Here is an 18,926-nt window from a genome sequence, read left to right as displayed (position 1 = left end):
CAATCCTACAAATTCTACCGTTTAATTTAGTGTTAATTTCCATTCTCTCCAACACGTATGTTTGACATGCACTCAACCTTCTCACTCATGTATTCAATCATATATTACATCATATCATGATCAATAATAATTAATCATAATATAATATTACTTATGGAGATGTCAATATGTTCCATACAGTTTTTTTTCTTCTGAAATCCATCAAATTTTTAATTAATCGTGTAACTTAGAATTAGTATGAGATGTCATTGGTTTCTTTTAGCCATGCAGTGGCGGATCGTCCTTAGGACCCATGAGAGTCATGATACTCTAAGGTTTTCTATATATACCATATTATACGTAATATTTCTACTAATTTCTGGCTGTTGTAGTGGAAAGGCAATATGTCAATCTGGAATACCTAACAAAATTTATAGTAAGGGATGCTCATAGTTTAGAAAGTGGTGTGTTATTTAAACATAAAAAGAATAGATAAAGCTAATTAGAAACCAAAAATGTATGCAAGTCGTACAAATGACTTAATGTCAAAATAACACTTTTTTAGTTTCAACACATTGACAGTTTATTTGATTAAAAACAGCAAGAAGTGACAACGATAGTATTGTATTGGTTCGCACCTTCGCGGTACTTGAAAAGTTACGTAAAAGGACAAGACTTTATAATCTGCTTGATTTGATTATTGATCATCAATTTATCAATTTTCCACGGTTTAGATTTTCTAGGAAATTTCATGAAAACCACAGGTAGTTTTTCTTTAATTAAATGTGGAATTTTGTACTGTTATGTTTTTAAGTAAAGACTTGCTCAACACATTATTGAACTATATGAGTGCAAATAAAACCTTTACGCAGGACCAGCACTGTGCAAGTGAAAGGAGGCCCTTTCGTGGGGCCTCAAAGTTTAGGGTGCCCTCAAATTTGCAAGAAAAAAGACTTCTATCTATGAACAAAATCCGTCATTAATTATCGTTTGTTTGCAGATAAATGACTGATAGACAACAATTATGCATTGTTTGTAAGTAAAATGTCCATATGCTTATAGGGAAACATAATGCTTGGTACGAGTTGCGTTAAAGAATGGATTTTTTTTAAACTATTAATATTTAAGCAAGGGTCCATTTTTAATATTGTAACAAGACCTCCAATATGATTGAGATGAGAAATTTTGGCTTGGGAACAAACCTAAATAAAAAAGATTTGTACACACTTGCAAAAATGTTAATTTTTTAAAGAGAAAATTGTTTAATGATGTTGAGTGATGTGATTAATTTATTTCATCTTTTAATTTCTTTCATTGTGATATATGTGCTCAAATAATTTTATTTATGATTGACTAGCTCGATTGAGATGGCCCTGACTTTACGCGACTTTCCGCGTACCCGACACCATAATGTCAATCCATGCTGAAGCAAACAACCCTTTGAAGAAACTCAAATCCTAAAATAACCCAAACAGATAAGATTGAGTTGTCTTGACTTCGGAGCATAAGGGGCCAAGTATAAAATATTCTAAAAGATAATGCACATGCAGCTATCTTCCCCATAGAAAATCCCCAAGCAACCTTGGTGACAGTTGTTTGCGAGGCCATGACGAATTATATTAATTTTCCTTCGACATGGAGAAGAATTGATAATACTAACTAATATCACTTAAAACAAACTCAAGACATTACAATTTTTCTTTCATTGACAAAAGTAAAACAACATCAATGAGAGTGGTTGATACAAAAGGACTTACACAGTTGTACTATTTAAGAATCAAAGGTATACATTGTTAAAAAAGAAAACGAACACAATACACACGCCTCACATTACAATTGCGTAACATTTTCGATTTTGTTGAACATATTTTATTCTTTCTCTATTATAATTGAATTTGAGTCATAAAGATTACTAGAAGACGTATCTAACATTTGTAAAGAAAACCTTTCTGGAGAAAATAAGACGGGCTTTGGAGGATACGGTATTGAATGAAGTGGTCCTTGTAGCATTTCTATTACTTTACTCATTGATGGTCTCTCTGATGGATTTGTTTGAATGCACCATAAACTCACCATAGTAATCTTCTTTACGATATCATTTTCTTCTTCGGAGATTGTTAAATTATTTGAAAGAGTATTACCTTGCTCAAGATCCTTATATATCCAATCCGGAAAGTACATTTCAGTCATATCAGACCCTCTAGTATCACGACTCTTTCTTTCTCCGGTTATTTCGAGAGTCAACATGCCATAACTGTATACATCAGACTTAGAAGAAACTCCACCAAATGCTCGACTGAATACCTCGGGTGCTATGAAGCCTATAGTTCCTCTTGTGCCAAGTAGGGAAACAACACTCTCTTTCTTTTGACATATTTTAGCTAGACCAAAATCAGATATTTTTGGACAAAAATCTTCATCTAAAAGAATGTTTTGAGGTTTGATATCAAGATGCAAAATTCTTGAAATACAACCTTGATGTAAGTACTCTAGTCCTCTAGCAATGCTAATTGCAATATGGAACATTGTGTTCCAATCCAAATCACAAATAGCATTTGGAAATCCACTTTTATATATGAACTTATCTAATGACCCATTGGACATGAATTCATATATCAATGCACTTTTGTTCTTTTCATAACAAAAACCCAAAAGTGAGACAATGTTCACATGTGATGTTTTACTTATGCTTGCAACTTCATTTATAAATTCTTCTCCGTCTCCCTTGCACTCACTTATTACTTTCACCGCAACATGACGGCCATCAGGTAAACTTGCTTTGTACACAACACCATATCCTCCTTGACCCAACTTATCTCGAAATGAGTTTGTGAACCTTTTCACTTCTGCATAACTATACCGCTTTGGCACCGACAAATTATATCTTTTTATGAAATCCTCAATATGATCTTGGTCGATAGATATTCTTGTTTTCTTGAAGATCCTTGTTTGTACTAAACTTAGATACCCCTCACGTTTACAAACAATCATCGCAATAAATAGTACAGCTCCTACACCAAATGATGCCCCTGAATGGTTACAAACAAGTGAAGAACAATTATAAGTAATATAAGTCATTAAGTCCAAATACAAGACCACTTTTCTATTTCATTGAGCATAATTTTGAACATATGCATCAGATTATAAAAGTCACCAAACTCACCTAGAATCCAAGCCAGCAACAACAAAGAAGAAGTAGACTTTTGAGATGAACTTCCAAGTCCAAGCAAAACATTACCAGTTGAATCGAATCTCAGCATAGATGAGAATTTAGGAACCTCTCCAGATAGATTGTTGTTAGATACATCCAAAATCTGAAGATGTGCCAAACTTGTCAAGCTCTCAGGTATTGAACCAATCAAATTGTTATCACCCAAATACAAGTTCCTCAAATCAGTTAAATTTGCAAATGCAGGTGAAATGATTCCTTTCAATTTCTGTTTCGCCAAGTTCACTGTAATAATCTTCTCCCCTGAACACACAACGAATCTCCAGTTTTGACAAGGATTGTTCCCTTTCCAAGAACTAGCCAGTTTAAGGGGATACCGAAAATCTCCGGCAATATGGAGCATATTAGTGACTCGTGGATCGCAAGGTCCAGAAGTGTTTCGACAAAAGCTATTGAAATCAGGTTCATTAGGAATGAACCGTACACCTTTCCCAAAAGAAGGAAAAGGACCCTGCAATTGATTGTTGTCCAAGGTAACGTTTCGCAAACTGGACAAAACCATTAAAGAAGGCGGAACAACACCTGTTAACTGATTATCCCGAAGTTGTAGATCAAATAAATTGGTACACTTGGACAAATCAGGAATTTCACCAGTGAACTTGTTCTTCATAAGCCAAACTTGAGCCGCGTGAGTCATTGAAGCAAGCACGTCAATAGAGCCTGTAAACCCGAACATGTCGTTCTGATTATTGAGCCACATGTTCTTAATGCCAGATACTGAGAAAGACTTGGGCAAATCCCCTGTGAGATTGTTATATGAGAGCCGAAGCTCCTGCAAATTGACTAAAGAATCAAATATATCGGGCAGGGAACCCTCGAGATTGGTACCTCCAAGGTCAAGTGAGACTAGGCTGGAAGACTCAGCCAAGTCTGTTGGAAACGTCCATGGAGCAAGGTCATTGTTGAAACTCATGGAGAGTGTTTGGAGGTCAGTGAGTCCTTTGAAGCAGCCAACAGGAACTGATAAGAAGTTGTTTTGGCCAAGGGAAACCGTTTGAAGCAAGGCGAGGTTAGCGAGTGATGGTAATGCGCCAGAAAGAGAGTTGGACTGAAGAAAGAGGGAGGTGAGTTGGGAGAGCGAGTTGAGATCGGAAGGAAGTGTTCCATTGAGTGACTTGGAAGAAAGGTCGATAGATGTTACTCGGTGTGCTTGGTCACATTTTACACCGTTCCAGGTGCAGAAGTTGCTGCTAATTGACCAACCTGACGGAGTAGGACTCAAAGATTTTGCTAGCTTTGACATGAAAGTGCCATCGTCTCCAATGGTCATTTGGAGAATATAGAAACTTAGGAACAATAACACATGTTTCACTTTTGATTTTGAGGGAGCCATTTAGATTTCTTTCGGAAATTGAGGTAATAGAGCAGAAAGAGTATTATGACCAAGCTAGCCACCGCTCTGCAAGCTTGAAAGGCAAAAGTGATGAGTAATTCCAACCATATAGTCTAATACGCAACAATAAGAAATGTTTTCAAGGATCTTCTTAATTAATTGGTGCAAAATCTATCTTTGACTATCAATGTTAAATTTTGAATTCAATCTTCACGGTTCACTAATTAGATTGGAATATTTGGAGGTGTTCACACCGTAATGCATGCAAGAGGATTGTTAAAGAGTAGTGATATATGTACAACCATTTGATACAATTTGATGACAACTTTCATTTTATCTCTTCTCATTGGTCTAAAAAAATAGAGAGAAAAAGGAACAGATAGAATAAGAATATAATGTAAGTATGAGAGAAAAAATTGTCAAAAAGTTGTCAAAAAATGGTTGTACAAATATCATTTATAATTGTTAAAACCACTTTCCTACTAACATTGTCTTTAAGACATACTTTTTTATTGAGTTAAATCAATTTAGGTTGTGTTTCGTAACACAAAAAAGCTAGCTTATAGCTTGTTGGACTAACTTATAAACTTGTTTTGATAAAATGAAATGTGTTTGGTAAAAAGTTTTTCTCACTAGCTTATAGCGTTTTTTAATAAGCTAATCCAAGTAGTTTTTTATACTTTCTTCCCATTTTAACATTTTCTTAATTTTATTTTATTATAATAAAAAAAAACTACCCACTATCTTCTTAAACTAACCATGTTTACCATGTATGCCTTTTTAAATTTTCTTGTCCACTTTTTGTTTTCTTTTTTACTTTGCTCATAATTCATATAATATATAATTTTATATAAAATTTATAATAGTGAAGCAAGTTTAGTTAAATAAAATTCATAAAAATAAAATAAAAATTGCTAAATAAAAAAATTCGATTGAATTCATAAATACATTTATTATTTTGGAGATGAAAATAATTTGAAATATATTTAAATATTTAAAAATAAATGTGTTAAGTAATAAAAATTATATATATGATATTAAAAAAAATTAAACAAGCATGTCCTTTTATGTCATTTTATATTTATAGTCACTTCAACATCTAATTTTACCATATACTTTTAATTTTAATCAACTAACTTTTCAGCTATAAGCCATCAACTATAAGCTAGCTTTTCAGCTATCAGCTGGCTTATAGCTTTTTTTTACCAAACACATCCTTAGACCCCAAACTTTGAAATAGATATCACATGAGATAAAAAAGTGACCCTTACAGAATGTGTTAAAAATATAGTGTGTGAGAGTTGACTTAAAATCAGGTTCTACAGAAATCGTGGCACGATAGCTGGGCAAAGTGGCACGATTGGAGGTTTCAGTTTTGAGGCAAGTCACTGGATTTTTCGTGGCACGATGGGGTCACAACTTGGCACGATGGTGCGCTGGCAACGAATAACAGAAACGTATTTTTTTGGTGCAAATTGTTCCAAATTTTAAGCGATACTTTTACTATAAATATAGATCTTGTATCAGAGTAAACTTTGAGATAGAAGGGGCTGAAACAAGGGTTTAGAAAGGCAACAACAAAACTAGGGTTTGTATAGAGTTTGTCTCTTTGGAACAAACGCTAGGGTTTGAGGGTTGATTCACCTTGGGAAACACTATTAGGATTGAGTCTCTTGGTTACGGGAAGAGGCTGGAACTTTGGGTAGAATTAGGTGGAAGACTTATTCTTGTAACCCATTGATATCTCTTTTGTAAAGTTACTCATCATTATAGTGGAACGGAGGGCTGCTCTCTCCCCCAAACTAGGTCAATTTGTACCGAACTGGGTCAACAAATTCTTTTGTGTTCTCTCTTCTTTTCTCTCGTTGTTTTCTACTTTTGGCTTGTGTTTATAATTGTTCCTTACACTTTATTTTGATTGCTTGATTATTCCTTGCTCCACACATCAAGTTTGTTATTGGTGTGATTTTCTCATCGAATTCGCAACATAGTGTTTCTAGCCAGCACTCCTTATGGATGCAAATTAATCTAAGAGATAAACAAATCATCTCATATCTCATATCAATATGGAAAGACATGTGTTTTCACTACAATGTTAGCATTTGTGAGATATTGTCTCCTTTGAATCTTGTATGAACTGTTACATTTTTGTCCTTCGTAAAAGGTGCGTTGTTTGGTTGAAGGGTGTGGGTGTTGCTTGCAAACTACCATTATCCTTGAGGCAAAATTCAATGACAAATTGTGTTTACAGAATAGGTCAATATCATACACATAGACTTCCATAATCGGCACAACATTATGTACGTGAAATTATGAGAAAAATTTCTATTTAAATATAAAAACTAAAAAAAGTTAGTGATATAGGACAAAGAACTTGAGTCAAAAGTAAAAAAAATATGGAAGGAAGAACTAGAATGAAACGTCGGTGTTACTTCACCGGGTCCGGAATGAAGAAATACTATCACCCCTTTAACAACAATTATATCTAAAAGGTGTTGTTAAAAAACAGAGTCTTTATTTAAGATGTTAGTAACATTTTACAACACTTTACTGTAAAAGAGCTTTCATATGTTTCACCTTTGACAGCATCAGAGGTCTTTCTCAAGTCTAACATGCATCAGAGGTCTAAAATATAGCAGTTCTTTGCTAAAGTTAAAACCCTGGGAAACATTCTCTGATCCATGCAACAAATTCTAGATCTAAAATTGTTGAATGAGTTCATTGAGAAAGAGATTAAGCAGTTTTAAATAGTAATAGAGAAATCAATGTGACAATTTTCTAATGCTTGATTTATCGTAACAACTTTCAGCAAAAACTCCTTCAATTTGTGACGATTACAGAAAAACCATCAGTGTTGGATGGAGAATTTCTAAGAACGACGATTGGCTTCTTTACAAGTTCATTGGTCGTCATTGCAAGATCAATTTGAACATTTCTCTTGTCGGTGTTGGATCGTGTTATTTAATAAATTAGAAAACAAGTTATTTCCACAATATATTTCTCTATTATTTCCCAAAGTGATTTTCCCAAAATGTTTCTCATAGACTATTCCCCAAAATGAGGAGTACATAAGTAAAATTCAATGAGTTTAATTTGAGAAGTACATTTGACACAAACATTTAAACCAACTAACTAACTAGAACTCTAACTAAGTATATTTTCCTATGCTGATATAAAATGAAGGGTTAATAGTGTTTTTGGCCTCTGTAATATAGTGCACTTTTGGTTTTAGCCCCTGTAAATTTTTTTTTTTAGATTCCACCCTTGAAAAATGAAGATTCTTCAGGATTGACCCCTCACCCCAATGAGTCAGCAGAATCTCCCACGTGGCAGTGATGTGTCAAATTTTTTTTTTTTTAATTTTTTTCATGCCACGTGTGTAAATGAACGCCACGTGGCATTGATGATTTTTTTTAAAAAATTAATAATGATTAAAAAATTATAAATATCATTTTAAAAAATGTGAAATTTAAAAACGAAAAAAATCTTAAAAAATTAAAACAAAACCTGAAAATTTTATGAAAAAATTTAAAAATTCAGGAAAAAATAATAAAAATAAAAAATGATTAAAAAAATCTGGTAAAAAGAAAAATAATGAAAAAAACACGATTAACCCAAAAACACTAATAATGAAAAAATTCGGGAAAAAAAAAATTCGAATATTTTTCTCCAGAATATCATATTTAAAAAAAAAAATTAGAAAAAAGATTAATCATATTTAAAAAAACTAACTTTTCGAAAAAATGTATGGAAAAGATTTAAATAAAACTTCTTACTTTTGAAAATAAAAATATGAATTTTTTCCAGAATTTTTTAATTTTATCGGAATTGAAAAAAATCTTAAAATTTAATTTTTTTTTTCTAAATATATTAATTTTTAGGAAATTTTAATATATATTAATCTTTTCCAAAATTACTTTTTTTTCATTATTTTTCTTTTTGCCATATTTTTTTAATCATTTTTTATTTTTATTAATTTTTTAAGATTTTTTTCGTTTTTAAATTTCACGTTTTTTAAAATTATATATATATTTAAAATTATATTTATAATTTTTCCAGATTTTTTTAATCATTATTAATTTTTCCATTTTTTTTTTAAAATTTTTCATTTTTTATTTTTATTTTTTAAAAAAAATCATAAATGCCACGTGGTGTTCATTTACACACGTGGCATGAAAAAAAATTAAAAAAAGAAAAAAGAAATTGACACATCACAGCCACGTAGGAGATTCTGCTGACTTATTGGGGTGAGTGGTCAATCCTGAAGAATCTTCATTTTTCAAGGGTGGAATCTAAAAAAAAAAATTTACAAGGGCTAAAACCAAAAGTGCACTATATTACAGGGGCCAAAAACATTATTAACCCTAAAATGAAAAAGTATCTATACTTATAAATATAACTATATTAAAGCCTCCAAAGTTATACAGAGATTTTTCCACATTTGAATTTTTTCGGAAATTTGAGAGCTGACGAAGTTTCTGGTTGCCTCCTCAAGTCCATATCATGGTACTTTTGCATGCACGATGGTTCTTCTGGTATATCCAATGGCAGTCCAAATTGGAGTTGGACTTTATCCGATCGGTGCATTTCGACTACACAAAAGAAAAGATATTAGTGGGGGCAGTCCACACCAAAGGGTCCTCTTGGCCCTCATAAGGAAGATGAAGAAAATACCTCCAAATAAATATATAAATAAGATCTTAGTTAAGTATGCATGTTGATATTAAAAGTATTTTAATTAAGCAAGTCTTACTTGGGCACAAATTCAAATAAAAATATTTAGATACACTCACATAAATAATAAAAAATAAATGAAAAAAATTTAGTCACATCATTCAAGATTTAGTACTCGTTGGAGCACTCCATTTCAACATGGATACTCCGAAACAACAATGTGATTTTTTTTTCTTCTAACAAGTTTAGTGACAAAAATCAAATATAAACTAGGTATTCAAAAATAGGTGCTCAAACATGTCAAATGTCTATATAGTTTTTTAAAAAAATTAATAATGGAAAAAAATAAAAATAATGAAAAAAATTTTAAAAAAAATGGAAAAATTAATAATGATTAAAAAAATCTGGAATAATTATAAATATATATAATTTTAAAAAACGTGAAATTTAAAAACGAAAAAAATCTTAAAAAATTAAAACAAAACCTGAAAATTTTATGAAAAAATTTAAAAATTCAGGTAAAAATAATAAAAATAAAAAATGATTAAAAAAATCTGGTAAAAAGAAAAATAAGGAAAAAATTAGGGAAAAAAAATATTCGAATATATATTGAAATTTTCGAATATTTTTCTCCTGAATATCATATTTAAAAAATCTAACTTTTTGCAAAAATTTATGGAAAAGATTTAAATAAAACTTCTTACTTTTGAAAATAAAAATATGAATTTTTTCCAGAATTTTTTTAATTTTATCGGAATTGAAAAAAATCTTAAATTTTTTTTTTTTCTAAATATATTAATTTTTAGAAAATTTTAATATATATTAATCTTTTCCAGATTTTTTTTATTTTTTCATTATTTTTCTTTTTACCATATTTTTTTAATCATTTTTTATTTTTATTAATTTTTTCATAAAATTTCCAGGTTTTCTTTTAATTTTTTAAGATTTTTTTCGTTTTTAAATTTCACGTTTTTTAAAATTATATATATTTATAATTATTTCAGATTTTTTTAATCATTATTAATTTTTCCATTTTTTTTAAAAAAAAATCATAAATGCCACGTGGCGTTCATTTACACACGTGGCATGAAAAAAAATTGACACATCACTGCCACGTAGGAGATTCTGTTGACTCATTGGGGTGAGGGGTCAATCCTGAAGAATCTTCATTTTTCAAGGGTGGAATCTAAAAAACAAAATTTTACAGGGGCTAAAACCAAAAGTGCACTATATTACAGGGGCCAAAAACACTATTAACCCTTTTTTTTTTAGAATTTTTTCGTTTTTTTATGACCTATTCCAAAAAAAATAAAATTACAGGGGGTAAATAAAAATAAAAAAAAATTAAAGGGGGTAAAGCACCATTAACCCATCTATAATTAAATATTACTACCTCTGTTCCTTTTTAATTGTCACATTTTGACATTTTACACAAACCAAGACAATCAACAATTGATACTATTTTTCATGCAATAAGCTATACTTTTACTATAATAACCTTATTCATTTAATATCTCATTTCATATATTTCTCTCTCCGCAATAAATAACTAAGGACAATATTGGTAAAACAACATTTAATGTTGCATTGAACTTTGAAAGTGACAGTTAAATAGGAACAAAAAATTTCTACAAAAGTGACACTTAAAAAGGAACGGAGGGAGTACTTTTTTTATAAATAAAAATTTAGGTGAATTGGACCCTAAGGATATATAGAGTTAATGCAGACCTATTTAATTTTTCTTTGAACAAGCCAAAATGAAATTAGATTATTACAAGTGATTCATCTCGCACACGGTATGCAAAAGAGAATCACCCAAAATAAATACAAAGCCAAGTCACTAGCGCCTCAAAAACGATCACATGAATCCTTTCAAAAAAAAAAAAAAAAAGATCACATGAATAAAAGTGAAACAACAAAAAGATTACAACATAATACTCATATAAGACAGAGGGTGCAGCTACCAGTCGTGGTAGCTGAAAACAAAAGACTGTGAATTGGCCTTTAGCCACTAGAATGAAAGTAGTTTCACCCTGTCTGCTATAATGTTAGTTGTCGTAGCCTTGTGATTAAAAATGTGATTGTTCATCTCCGTCCAAATAGTCCAAACACAAGCTAGCCAGATTATCTGTATGAATAAATGTGAAAATTGTGGTAACCTGGCCAAATGCCCAAACTGAATATAATGGTCGCGGCATCCAGCAGGAGCGACGAAAGATAAGCTAAGTCACTTCAGAACAGCGAACCACACATTGTCGAAGATATCACAGCCAAAAAGAAGGTGTTCTGCAGTCTCAAGTGAGTCGTAGCCTCCCATACAAGCGGTGTCATCCATGTGTAGGACTCGTCGACGTAATAGATTGTCTTTCGTTGGTAACTAGTTACGAAGTAGTCTCCAAACAAACCTAATTAATACTTGAGAAATGCTGAAATATTGCAGGTATTCCATTCCATATGTAAGAATTCTAATATATGTACTGTTCATTGATTTTTTATTTATTTTTATGAGCACCAAATTGGTGGTTGACATTCATATATATAATATGGTTTTTTCTAGATTATCTTTGAAGAATGGTGGGTGATTTATCCACCAACCAATGAAAATGAGCAATTTGTTGGTGGGATCAAGATAGTACATGGATACCACTTAAAAATGTGTTTATGTGACTAATGTGTATTGGTTGAAGTAAATTACTCATCATTCTTTCATGGGTACCCTAGTTGTCACCATATAATATATATCTAGAGTCAGTATCCCATAAAGAGCATTATAATCAAACTTCGCTTTATTTACCGTATATATTCTTTGAAGATCTCGATCATTGTCATACTACGCTACTTTTTACATTTATATACTAATATACCCTAGTTTAAACTTTTTCGTTTACCAAACTATACCAATTTTTTAGTACTCATTGGAGTACTCCATTTCAAATAGCATGTTCCTATTAGGGGGATAGACCACTCAAAAAGGCTAGACGACAAGTGAGTAAAGATATCCTCACTTTATTATAAGCAAAATGCTTACTTGGTCACAAACACAAATCTTATTAAAAATTTAGTCAATGACAAATATGATTAGGCACAGTGGGCGGAGCCAGAAAAAATATTAGGGTGGGCTACTGAAATTAACTTTTGAAAAATTGTTTAAAGTCTCGCAAATTAAACCTATAATTGAATTATTTACATTTTTCGGGTGGACCACTACACCAATTTACGGGAATTGAGATCAACTGAAACCTAAAACCGACATAAAATTTTATAAAATCTCGCAAAATAGATCTATAATTAAATTATTTAAATTTTCGGGTGGACCACTACACCACTTTGCAGGAATTTGGATCAATCAAAACATAAAACCGACACAAAATTGCATAAAATCTTGCAAAATAGACCTATAATCGTTGATTTTTTAATTTTTCGGCCCACCCCAGCCATGAAGGGCTCCGCCACTGATTAGGCATAAAATGTTTAGGCACACAGTCATAAATGTTACCTAGTTGCACTCGTTCCATAATCGGTTTATTTATTTTTGTCAAAATAAAAAGCACTAGTTCTAAGCACTGAAACAGGCAATTAGTTAAGGAGGAATAAATTCTAAATCCCTAATGATCCATAAAGTAAACTTATCTAAAATTTGCTGTCAAAATTTTAAATAATGGTGGCATACATGTTAGAATCAATCAATCAATCTTTAATTAATTTTATCTTTGTGTATAAATATGCATTCAGAATTCTGTGTTCATTAAAATCATAGCATGGCTTATAGGAGAAGGCCTTCAGTAACCCTCAAAGGCTTCCATGGAATCATAGCATGGCTTACGGTCAGATTAATCATATATTTGACTATAGTGATGTGAAAATCATGGGATCCTGTTGGTGGGTTACTGAAAGCTTTGATCCTTAATTATGTCTTGCATTCGTAGTTAGTGAGTTAATTCAACACATGATTTTGTTGTTTACTCCTTACTAAATTTTCTATGGTTTTAATTTCATTATATTTTTGCTCACTTTTTTTCATGTGCTGCTTCTTCCAGCTCCTCTTCAAGCAGTTAATTCCATTTTCAGTTATACTATTATGTTATTGCTAGCTTCCACTTTCTCAGTTCATCATCCTCTCAAATCCCTTGTTCTTTTCCAGTTCAACTTCTAGCTAATGTTAACCGTTTGAAATTATTTCTAAAATTAGTACGTTGCTTTTTTTTTAGATAAATAAATCCTGCCATCAAATCGAAACCAATCTTGATATCTCACAATCTTCATGCATGCCTAGTCACCCAATTTGTCAAAGAACCATATTTTAACTATATATAAGACGGTACTAGATCCCCTCTTTAGATAATAAAAAAATTATTAAGTAGTCTAAAACTATATCTAAATGCTATACTGATGTATTTCACCCCTGCTATAAAAGTTTCATGGTCACGTTCAAAAACTATTGCATGCATGGGTTATTATTTTTTATTTTGTTTAGAAAATGATTATCTAGACATGCAACTTGGTGGAAGATTTCGGAAGCACGAAATGAGGTTATTTTCTCCTCAAAGATTGTAGGGGTGAGTAGATCGTAGAAGGTATCAAAGTAAAATCTTAAAGATGGTTTCTTGCTAAGAAAAAATGGGACCATGTTTGTATTATGAATGGTACTCAACCCCTCTTCTTTGTTAAAATGCTTAAGTTAGAGGTTGGAATTTTGCGGGGCAAGTACTCCTTGTACTTTTTCCAAGTTGTGGGTGAAGTACTCTTTCTATTTCTCCCATTTCTAATAAAATTCGTTGTTAAAAAAAAGAAAGGATGAAAATTTAATTTAAATCACAAATACAAATAATGAGAGAAAAATATGAGTGGTGATACATGCACATCCATAGGTGTGGCATACATAATTAAACCTCCGCATAAATATGTGACATGTGGTTTAGACTCCACAAACACTTTGTCTCTCTTCCCTCTCATCCATCTCTCTTAACTCTCTCATTTCTCATAGCTTAGGGTGTTTGGGTGGTATGAAAATATGAGTGGTCTACCAATCATTTTTCGAAAAATATTCTATAAGTTATAGTTTCCAAACCATTTTTTAAAAACAACAAAACAAATTAAGCGTTTGAATCCTATTTGAAACAACGAATGACAAAATTATAAACTAATAATAAAATATAAATTAGTGTCAGAAGATAGGTTATCAATTAACTTCAACTTTTATTCTTAATTCATCATTTTTCGTAAAATAAAAGTTTCATATTTTTTTTAGGAAAAAATATGAAAAGTTCCTATAGATTTATATGGGAACAAATATACTCCCTCTATTCTTATTTATAAGAGATATTTGGATCAATAAAAGTTGATTAATCTTGTTCAAAATGTGGATCAGATACAACAATTTTTATTGACGCAAATATTTTTTATAAATAGAACCGTAGGGAATGTAAAATATGATTCAGTTGATATACTCTATCAGCGTATAATTATTTTACACATATATCTAATAATGTGTTGTAATGTCAATTGATAAATATGAGAAAACACATGACAACAAATCATTTGACTAGAGGGAGTATTTAATTTAACTAAATACTAAATATTGCTTGCTCAAAAAAAAAAATACTAAATATTGCATATTGATAGAATATAGTAGTACTAAATATACTCTAAATATCGCATTTAATTTAACTTGAAAGATGTTTTATTGTGCATGTCTAGAGCCAACAGAATTAATCTCAAGAAGATATTAGAAGAAGTGATGCGGCGTTTCTTAAGACGACCTTTGGTCGATACTATGGATCCTTATACTGTAGTATTAGAAATTTAGAATTAGAATGTCAAATATGCTTGGAGACATTCATTTTGGTACCCATTATCTTCAATACTACTATTGTCATGGTGAGACTTTTTTTTTTTTCTTTTTTCTTTTGACAGCTTGTCGAGGTGAAACAGAACATTTCGTATCTTTGCATGAAATGGAAGAAAAAAAAAGGTTAACTAAGTAGATTCTTATAACTAATATTATTCTTACCTAGGCATGGCAACAAAACCCGTGTTCATAGGTATCCGTCCAAACCAACCTCGATTTGACGGGTTTTTTTTCAATTTGACTGGGTTTTGGTATTGGTTTGGGTTTTCCCCGATTTAAAAATACGGGTATGAGACGGGTAACGGGGATATATGTATCCACCCCGAACGCATACCCAAACCCTACCCGAATGTAGAAAGGTCATGTTTTTGTTTTTGTTGAGGGGGTTGATAATGATATGTCATGTTATTTGGTTTGATAATTGTCATGATATAAGAACTTTCATTGCAGTTAAAGAAGCAACCGAATTATTCGATAAGGAAATGTTAAAATGAGCGTAAATTGTTGGATAATGTATTACAACATTATTATTGAAGTTTAAAAGAAACACTTTTTTTTTATTAAAAAAAAAAATTTGATTCACTGCGAGGACGGGGATGAGGAGGGAATACCTGAACCTATTGGGGATGGGGATGAGATTCAATTTCTCATCCCCGTTGTGTATGGGTAGGGTAACTGGTAAGTACACTACTAAAAAAACAAAAATTAGTGAGGGAAATTTAGTGAGGGAAAACGTAAAATCCCTCTCTAATTCCGTCACTAAATTTTGCGACCACAGAATTTGTGAGGAATTTCATTTTTTCCGTCACTAATTTCCCTCGCTAATTTTGCTTTTTCTAATAGTGATATATGAGTGTAAGGGATGGGGATGAGGAAGGCAAAACCCGTCTCCACTCCGCTTGATTGCCATGCCTATTCTTACCTGTGCCAATCATTTCTATTAAATTTTCATGTAAAGAACTGAACCCAAATGAGACTTTTCAAAAAGAAAAAAGTTTAAACGAGACATTTAAGAAAAAGTAATATTCACATTCCCATTTTTATCGGTGCCAATCAAGAATTAATTTCTTGGTGTAAAAAAATCATTTAAATTATTTACAATTGTGGATCCTCTATTATATTCATATATATGATAAAGCGAGCCTCCTGTTTTGGCAGGTTAGGCTGCATTTTTCTGCTGCAGCGCGCTCCTGTTTGCCGTGTTTTGTGGGCCTGTTGGCAGCTGGTGGTTGTGTTCTTTTAGAGGGTTTGGGTACCTGGCTGCATGGCCTCTTAGTGCTATCTGTTTGTGCTGGCAGGGCTGTCCTAGATGGGTTTTGGTGGAAGTTCCTGGTTTTGCTTGTGTGGGTTTGGCTATCTTTGGTGTTGACGCTGGGGTATGCTTGTGGACTGTCACTGGTATACGCCAGCGTCATTACTCATCGGGTGTGTTCCTTTTCTCTTTTAGGGTGGTTTTTTAAAGGGGTTTTTGATCGAGCCGGTGTTTCGAATGGCAACCGATTTCCCCTTCTTTGTTTTTTTTCTCCACCCAAGCTTATTAGTGTTTCTTGCACGGGTTTGTTGGTTAATAATATTTTGCCGCTTCAAAAAAAAAATGATAAAGCGAGCCTCATAAAAATTTGTCAAAAAATTAAATAAATAGTTCAAATGTTGCATTCAAACTAATTTTAGTAAAAATAAGTCTTCGTGGACTTAACTTAGTTGGTAGTTAGAGACAATGTATAATATAAGTAAAGTTTGGAGTTCATACTTCAACCACCACAGAAAAAAAAATTACTTGTATTTGGTAAAGTTCACGAAGATCTTATTATTTTATGTGAAAATCATTTATACAATATGAAACTCATGTTAACTTCATTTCACCTAATACTGTTAAAAAAATAATATAATTTCACTTAATAAGAAAATGGGTATTGGTGTAAAGGTTGGAAATAGATTGTTCTTAGAACTCTCTTTGGTAAACTATCGCATTCATTCTCTTTTTTCTTTAAATAAATTTATTGTTTTTAAAAAATTGTAGGAGACCACTTTAGATCTTTTTCGTGTGAGTAAAATACATTCGATTTTCAAAGTACCCGATTCTTGTAACACCTATATTTAGTAATGCAAAAAAATTAGCTTATAGTTTATTAAATTACTTTATAAGCTTGTTTAATAAAATTAGATGTGGTGTTTTTTGTACTAGTTTTTTAGTTTTTCTTCATATGCAATTTCAATTAGTGTTTAAACTTATATCCTATAACTTTTTATATTTTCTTCTATTTTTAACCTTGTTATTATCATTTTCTTATTTTATTTTTTTTTGGTCAAGTCTTATTTTTTTTAATCTCTTGATAAAATGAAAAAACTTCTCACACTAAAAAAAAATAACCACCCACGTTTTCTTTCTTTCGAAAAAATAACTCCAGCCCCTTTTCTTCCATAATATGACCATGCACCTTGCTATTTCCATAATAACCTGCACATGAATTATGATCATGAACTTGCTCTTTCAATTGTCTTCTGGTTGAAATTCGTAAAATATTTGGATTTAAATAAAAAAATTCAATTAAATTCATATCATCTTGTCGTTTCCATAACAATTTCTTTTAAACAAGTCAAACTAGTCCACCAAAATTTACATCTGAAAATCGAACTTGAGATCTTGATAGAAGTACACACCAAGGTCTTAAATCAACACTATCAAACTGACTCAAATAAGTTTATCTGTAACAAATTTAGTTAAAAAATAAATTCAATTGAATTCATATATCACCTTAATTATTTCAAAGATGACGAGTTCATAGAGTTAAATAAAAGTTGTGTTTAATCTAAAACATGAAGTATGCAAAAGAAAAAAGAAAAAAAAAGAGTTTTGAAGGTTATTAATTAAGGATATTATTAATATATAATATGGAGAATAAGTTATCCGTTGTGATATAACTTTCCTTTTTCAAAGCTCCGTCAGGTATAATCTCTTCCATTGAATCTTTGTTAAATAATTTTTTTTGGGGGGTAGTGAGGAAAAAAGAAAAATTTCTTGGGTTGGTTAGAATTCTTTGTGTCTGAGGATGGAGGGATGGGTGTTAGGAGGTTGAGAGAGTTTAACAGTGCTTTGTTGGGGAAATGGTGTTGGCGGTTGTTAGTTGATAGGGATGGTTTGTGGCGTAGGGTGTTGGTGGCTAGGCATGGTGTGGCGGATGGTGGTTTGGAGGATGGGGGCCGGAGTTGTTCTTCGTGGTTGAGGGAGATAGTCAGGATTAGAGATGGGATAGGCGAGGGTGGGGAGGGATGGTTTGCGGGTTGTGTTAGGAGGAGGGTGGAGGATGGAATTGAAACGGATTTTTGGCGAGATTGTTGGTGTGGTAGAGTTCCGTTGTGTGAGCGATTTAGGCGGCTATATGACTTAGCTGTCAATAAAGTAATCACAGTGAGGAACATGCTCTTGTTGGGGGTGGAGGATGGTGTGGGCGTGGCAGTGGCATCGTCGTTTATGGGTGTGGGAGGATGACTTGGTAGAGGAGTGTATGAATTTATTACTAACAGACTCTTTGCAGGAATCAAAAACTAACAGGTGGTTGTGGTTACCGGATCAGATTGAAGGCTATACTGTTTCGTTCTGTATAATTAATGCTTTAAAATGTATATGTATGTGCACGGGTAATTAATGCTTTTAGATAACGTGATCACATTTGAGTATTTATGTTTGTTTACCATAGCAGAAAGGTGATCCATTCAGAGACAATGCTCCCCTTGAAGATGCACTATACGCTCTTCATGTGAATAAATTATGGTGAAAACATTAGATTTTTTTTGTTTTGACAAGATGAAAACATTAGATATTGATGCAGGGTTATTCTCCATCTAATCGTTCTGACCCAACA

At 31.9% G+C, this 18,926-nt stretch overlaps 1 protein-coding gene across 1 annotated transcript; it reads right to left on the bottom strand.

Annotated features, from left to right (window-relative positions):
• Positions 1–1,756: 1,756 nt before the first annotated feature.
• Positions 1,757–4,603, bottom strand: LOC11439976 (receptor-like kinase TMK4). The gene is made up of 2 exons (XM_003624285.4): positions 3,143–4,603; positions 1,757–3,008 (listed from the first exon to the last, which is right to left on the bottom strand). Exons 1-2 carry the CDS (start codon positions 4,539–4,541, stop codon positions 1,849–1,851), a joined length of 2,559 nt encoding a protein of 852 aa, XP_003624333.2. The 5' UTR covers positions 4,542–4,603; the 3' UTR covers positions 1,757–1,848.
• Positions 4,604–18,926: the final 14,323 nt, after the last annotated feature.

This window comes from Medicago truncatula, chromosome 7 (genome assembly GCF_003473485.1).
Source record: "Medicago truncatula cultivar Jemalong A17 chromosome 7, MtrunA17r5.0-ANR, whole genome shotgun sequence".
NCBI classification, from domain to species: Eukaryota; Viridiplantae; Streptophyta; class Magnoliopsida; order Fabales; family Fabaceae; genus Medicago; species Medicago truncatula.
The sequence above is the reverse complement of the archived record's forward strand: the minus strand, read 5'-3'. Positions and strand labels throughout refer to the sequence as shown.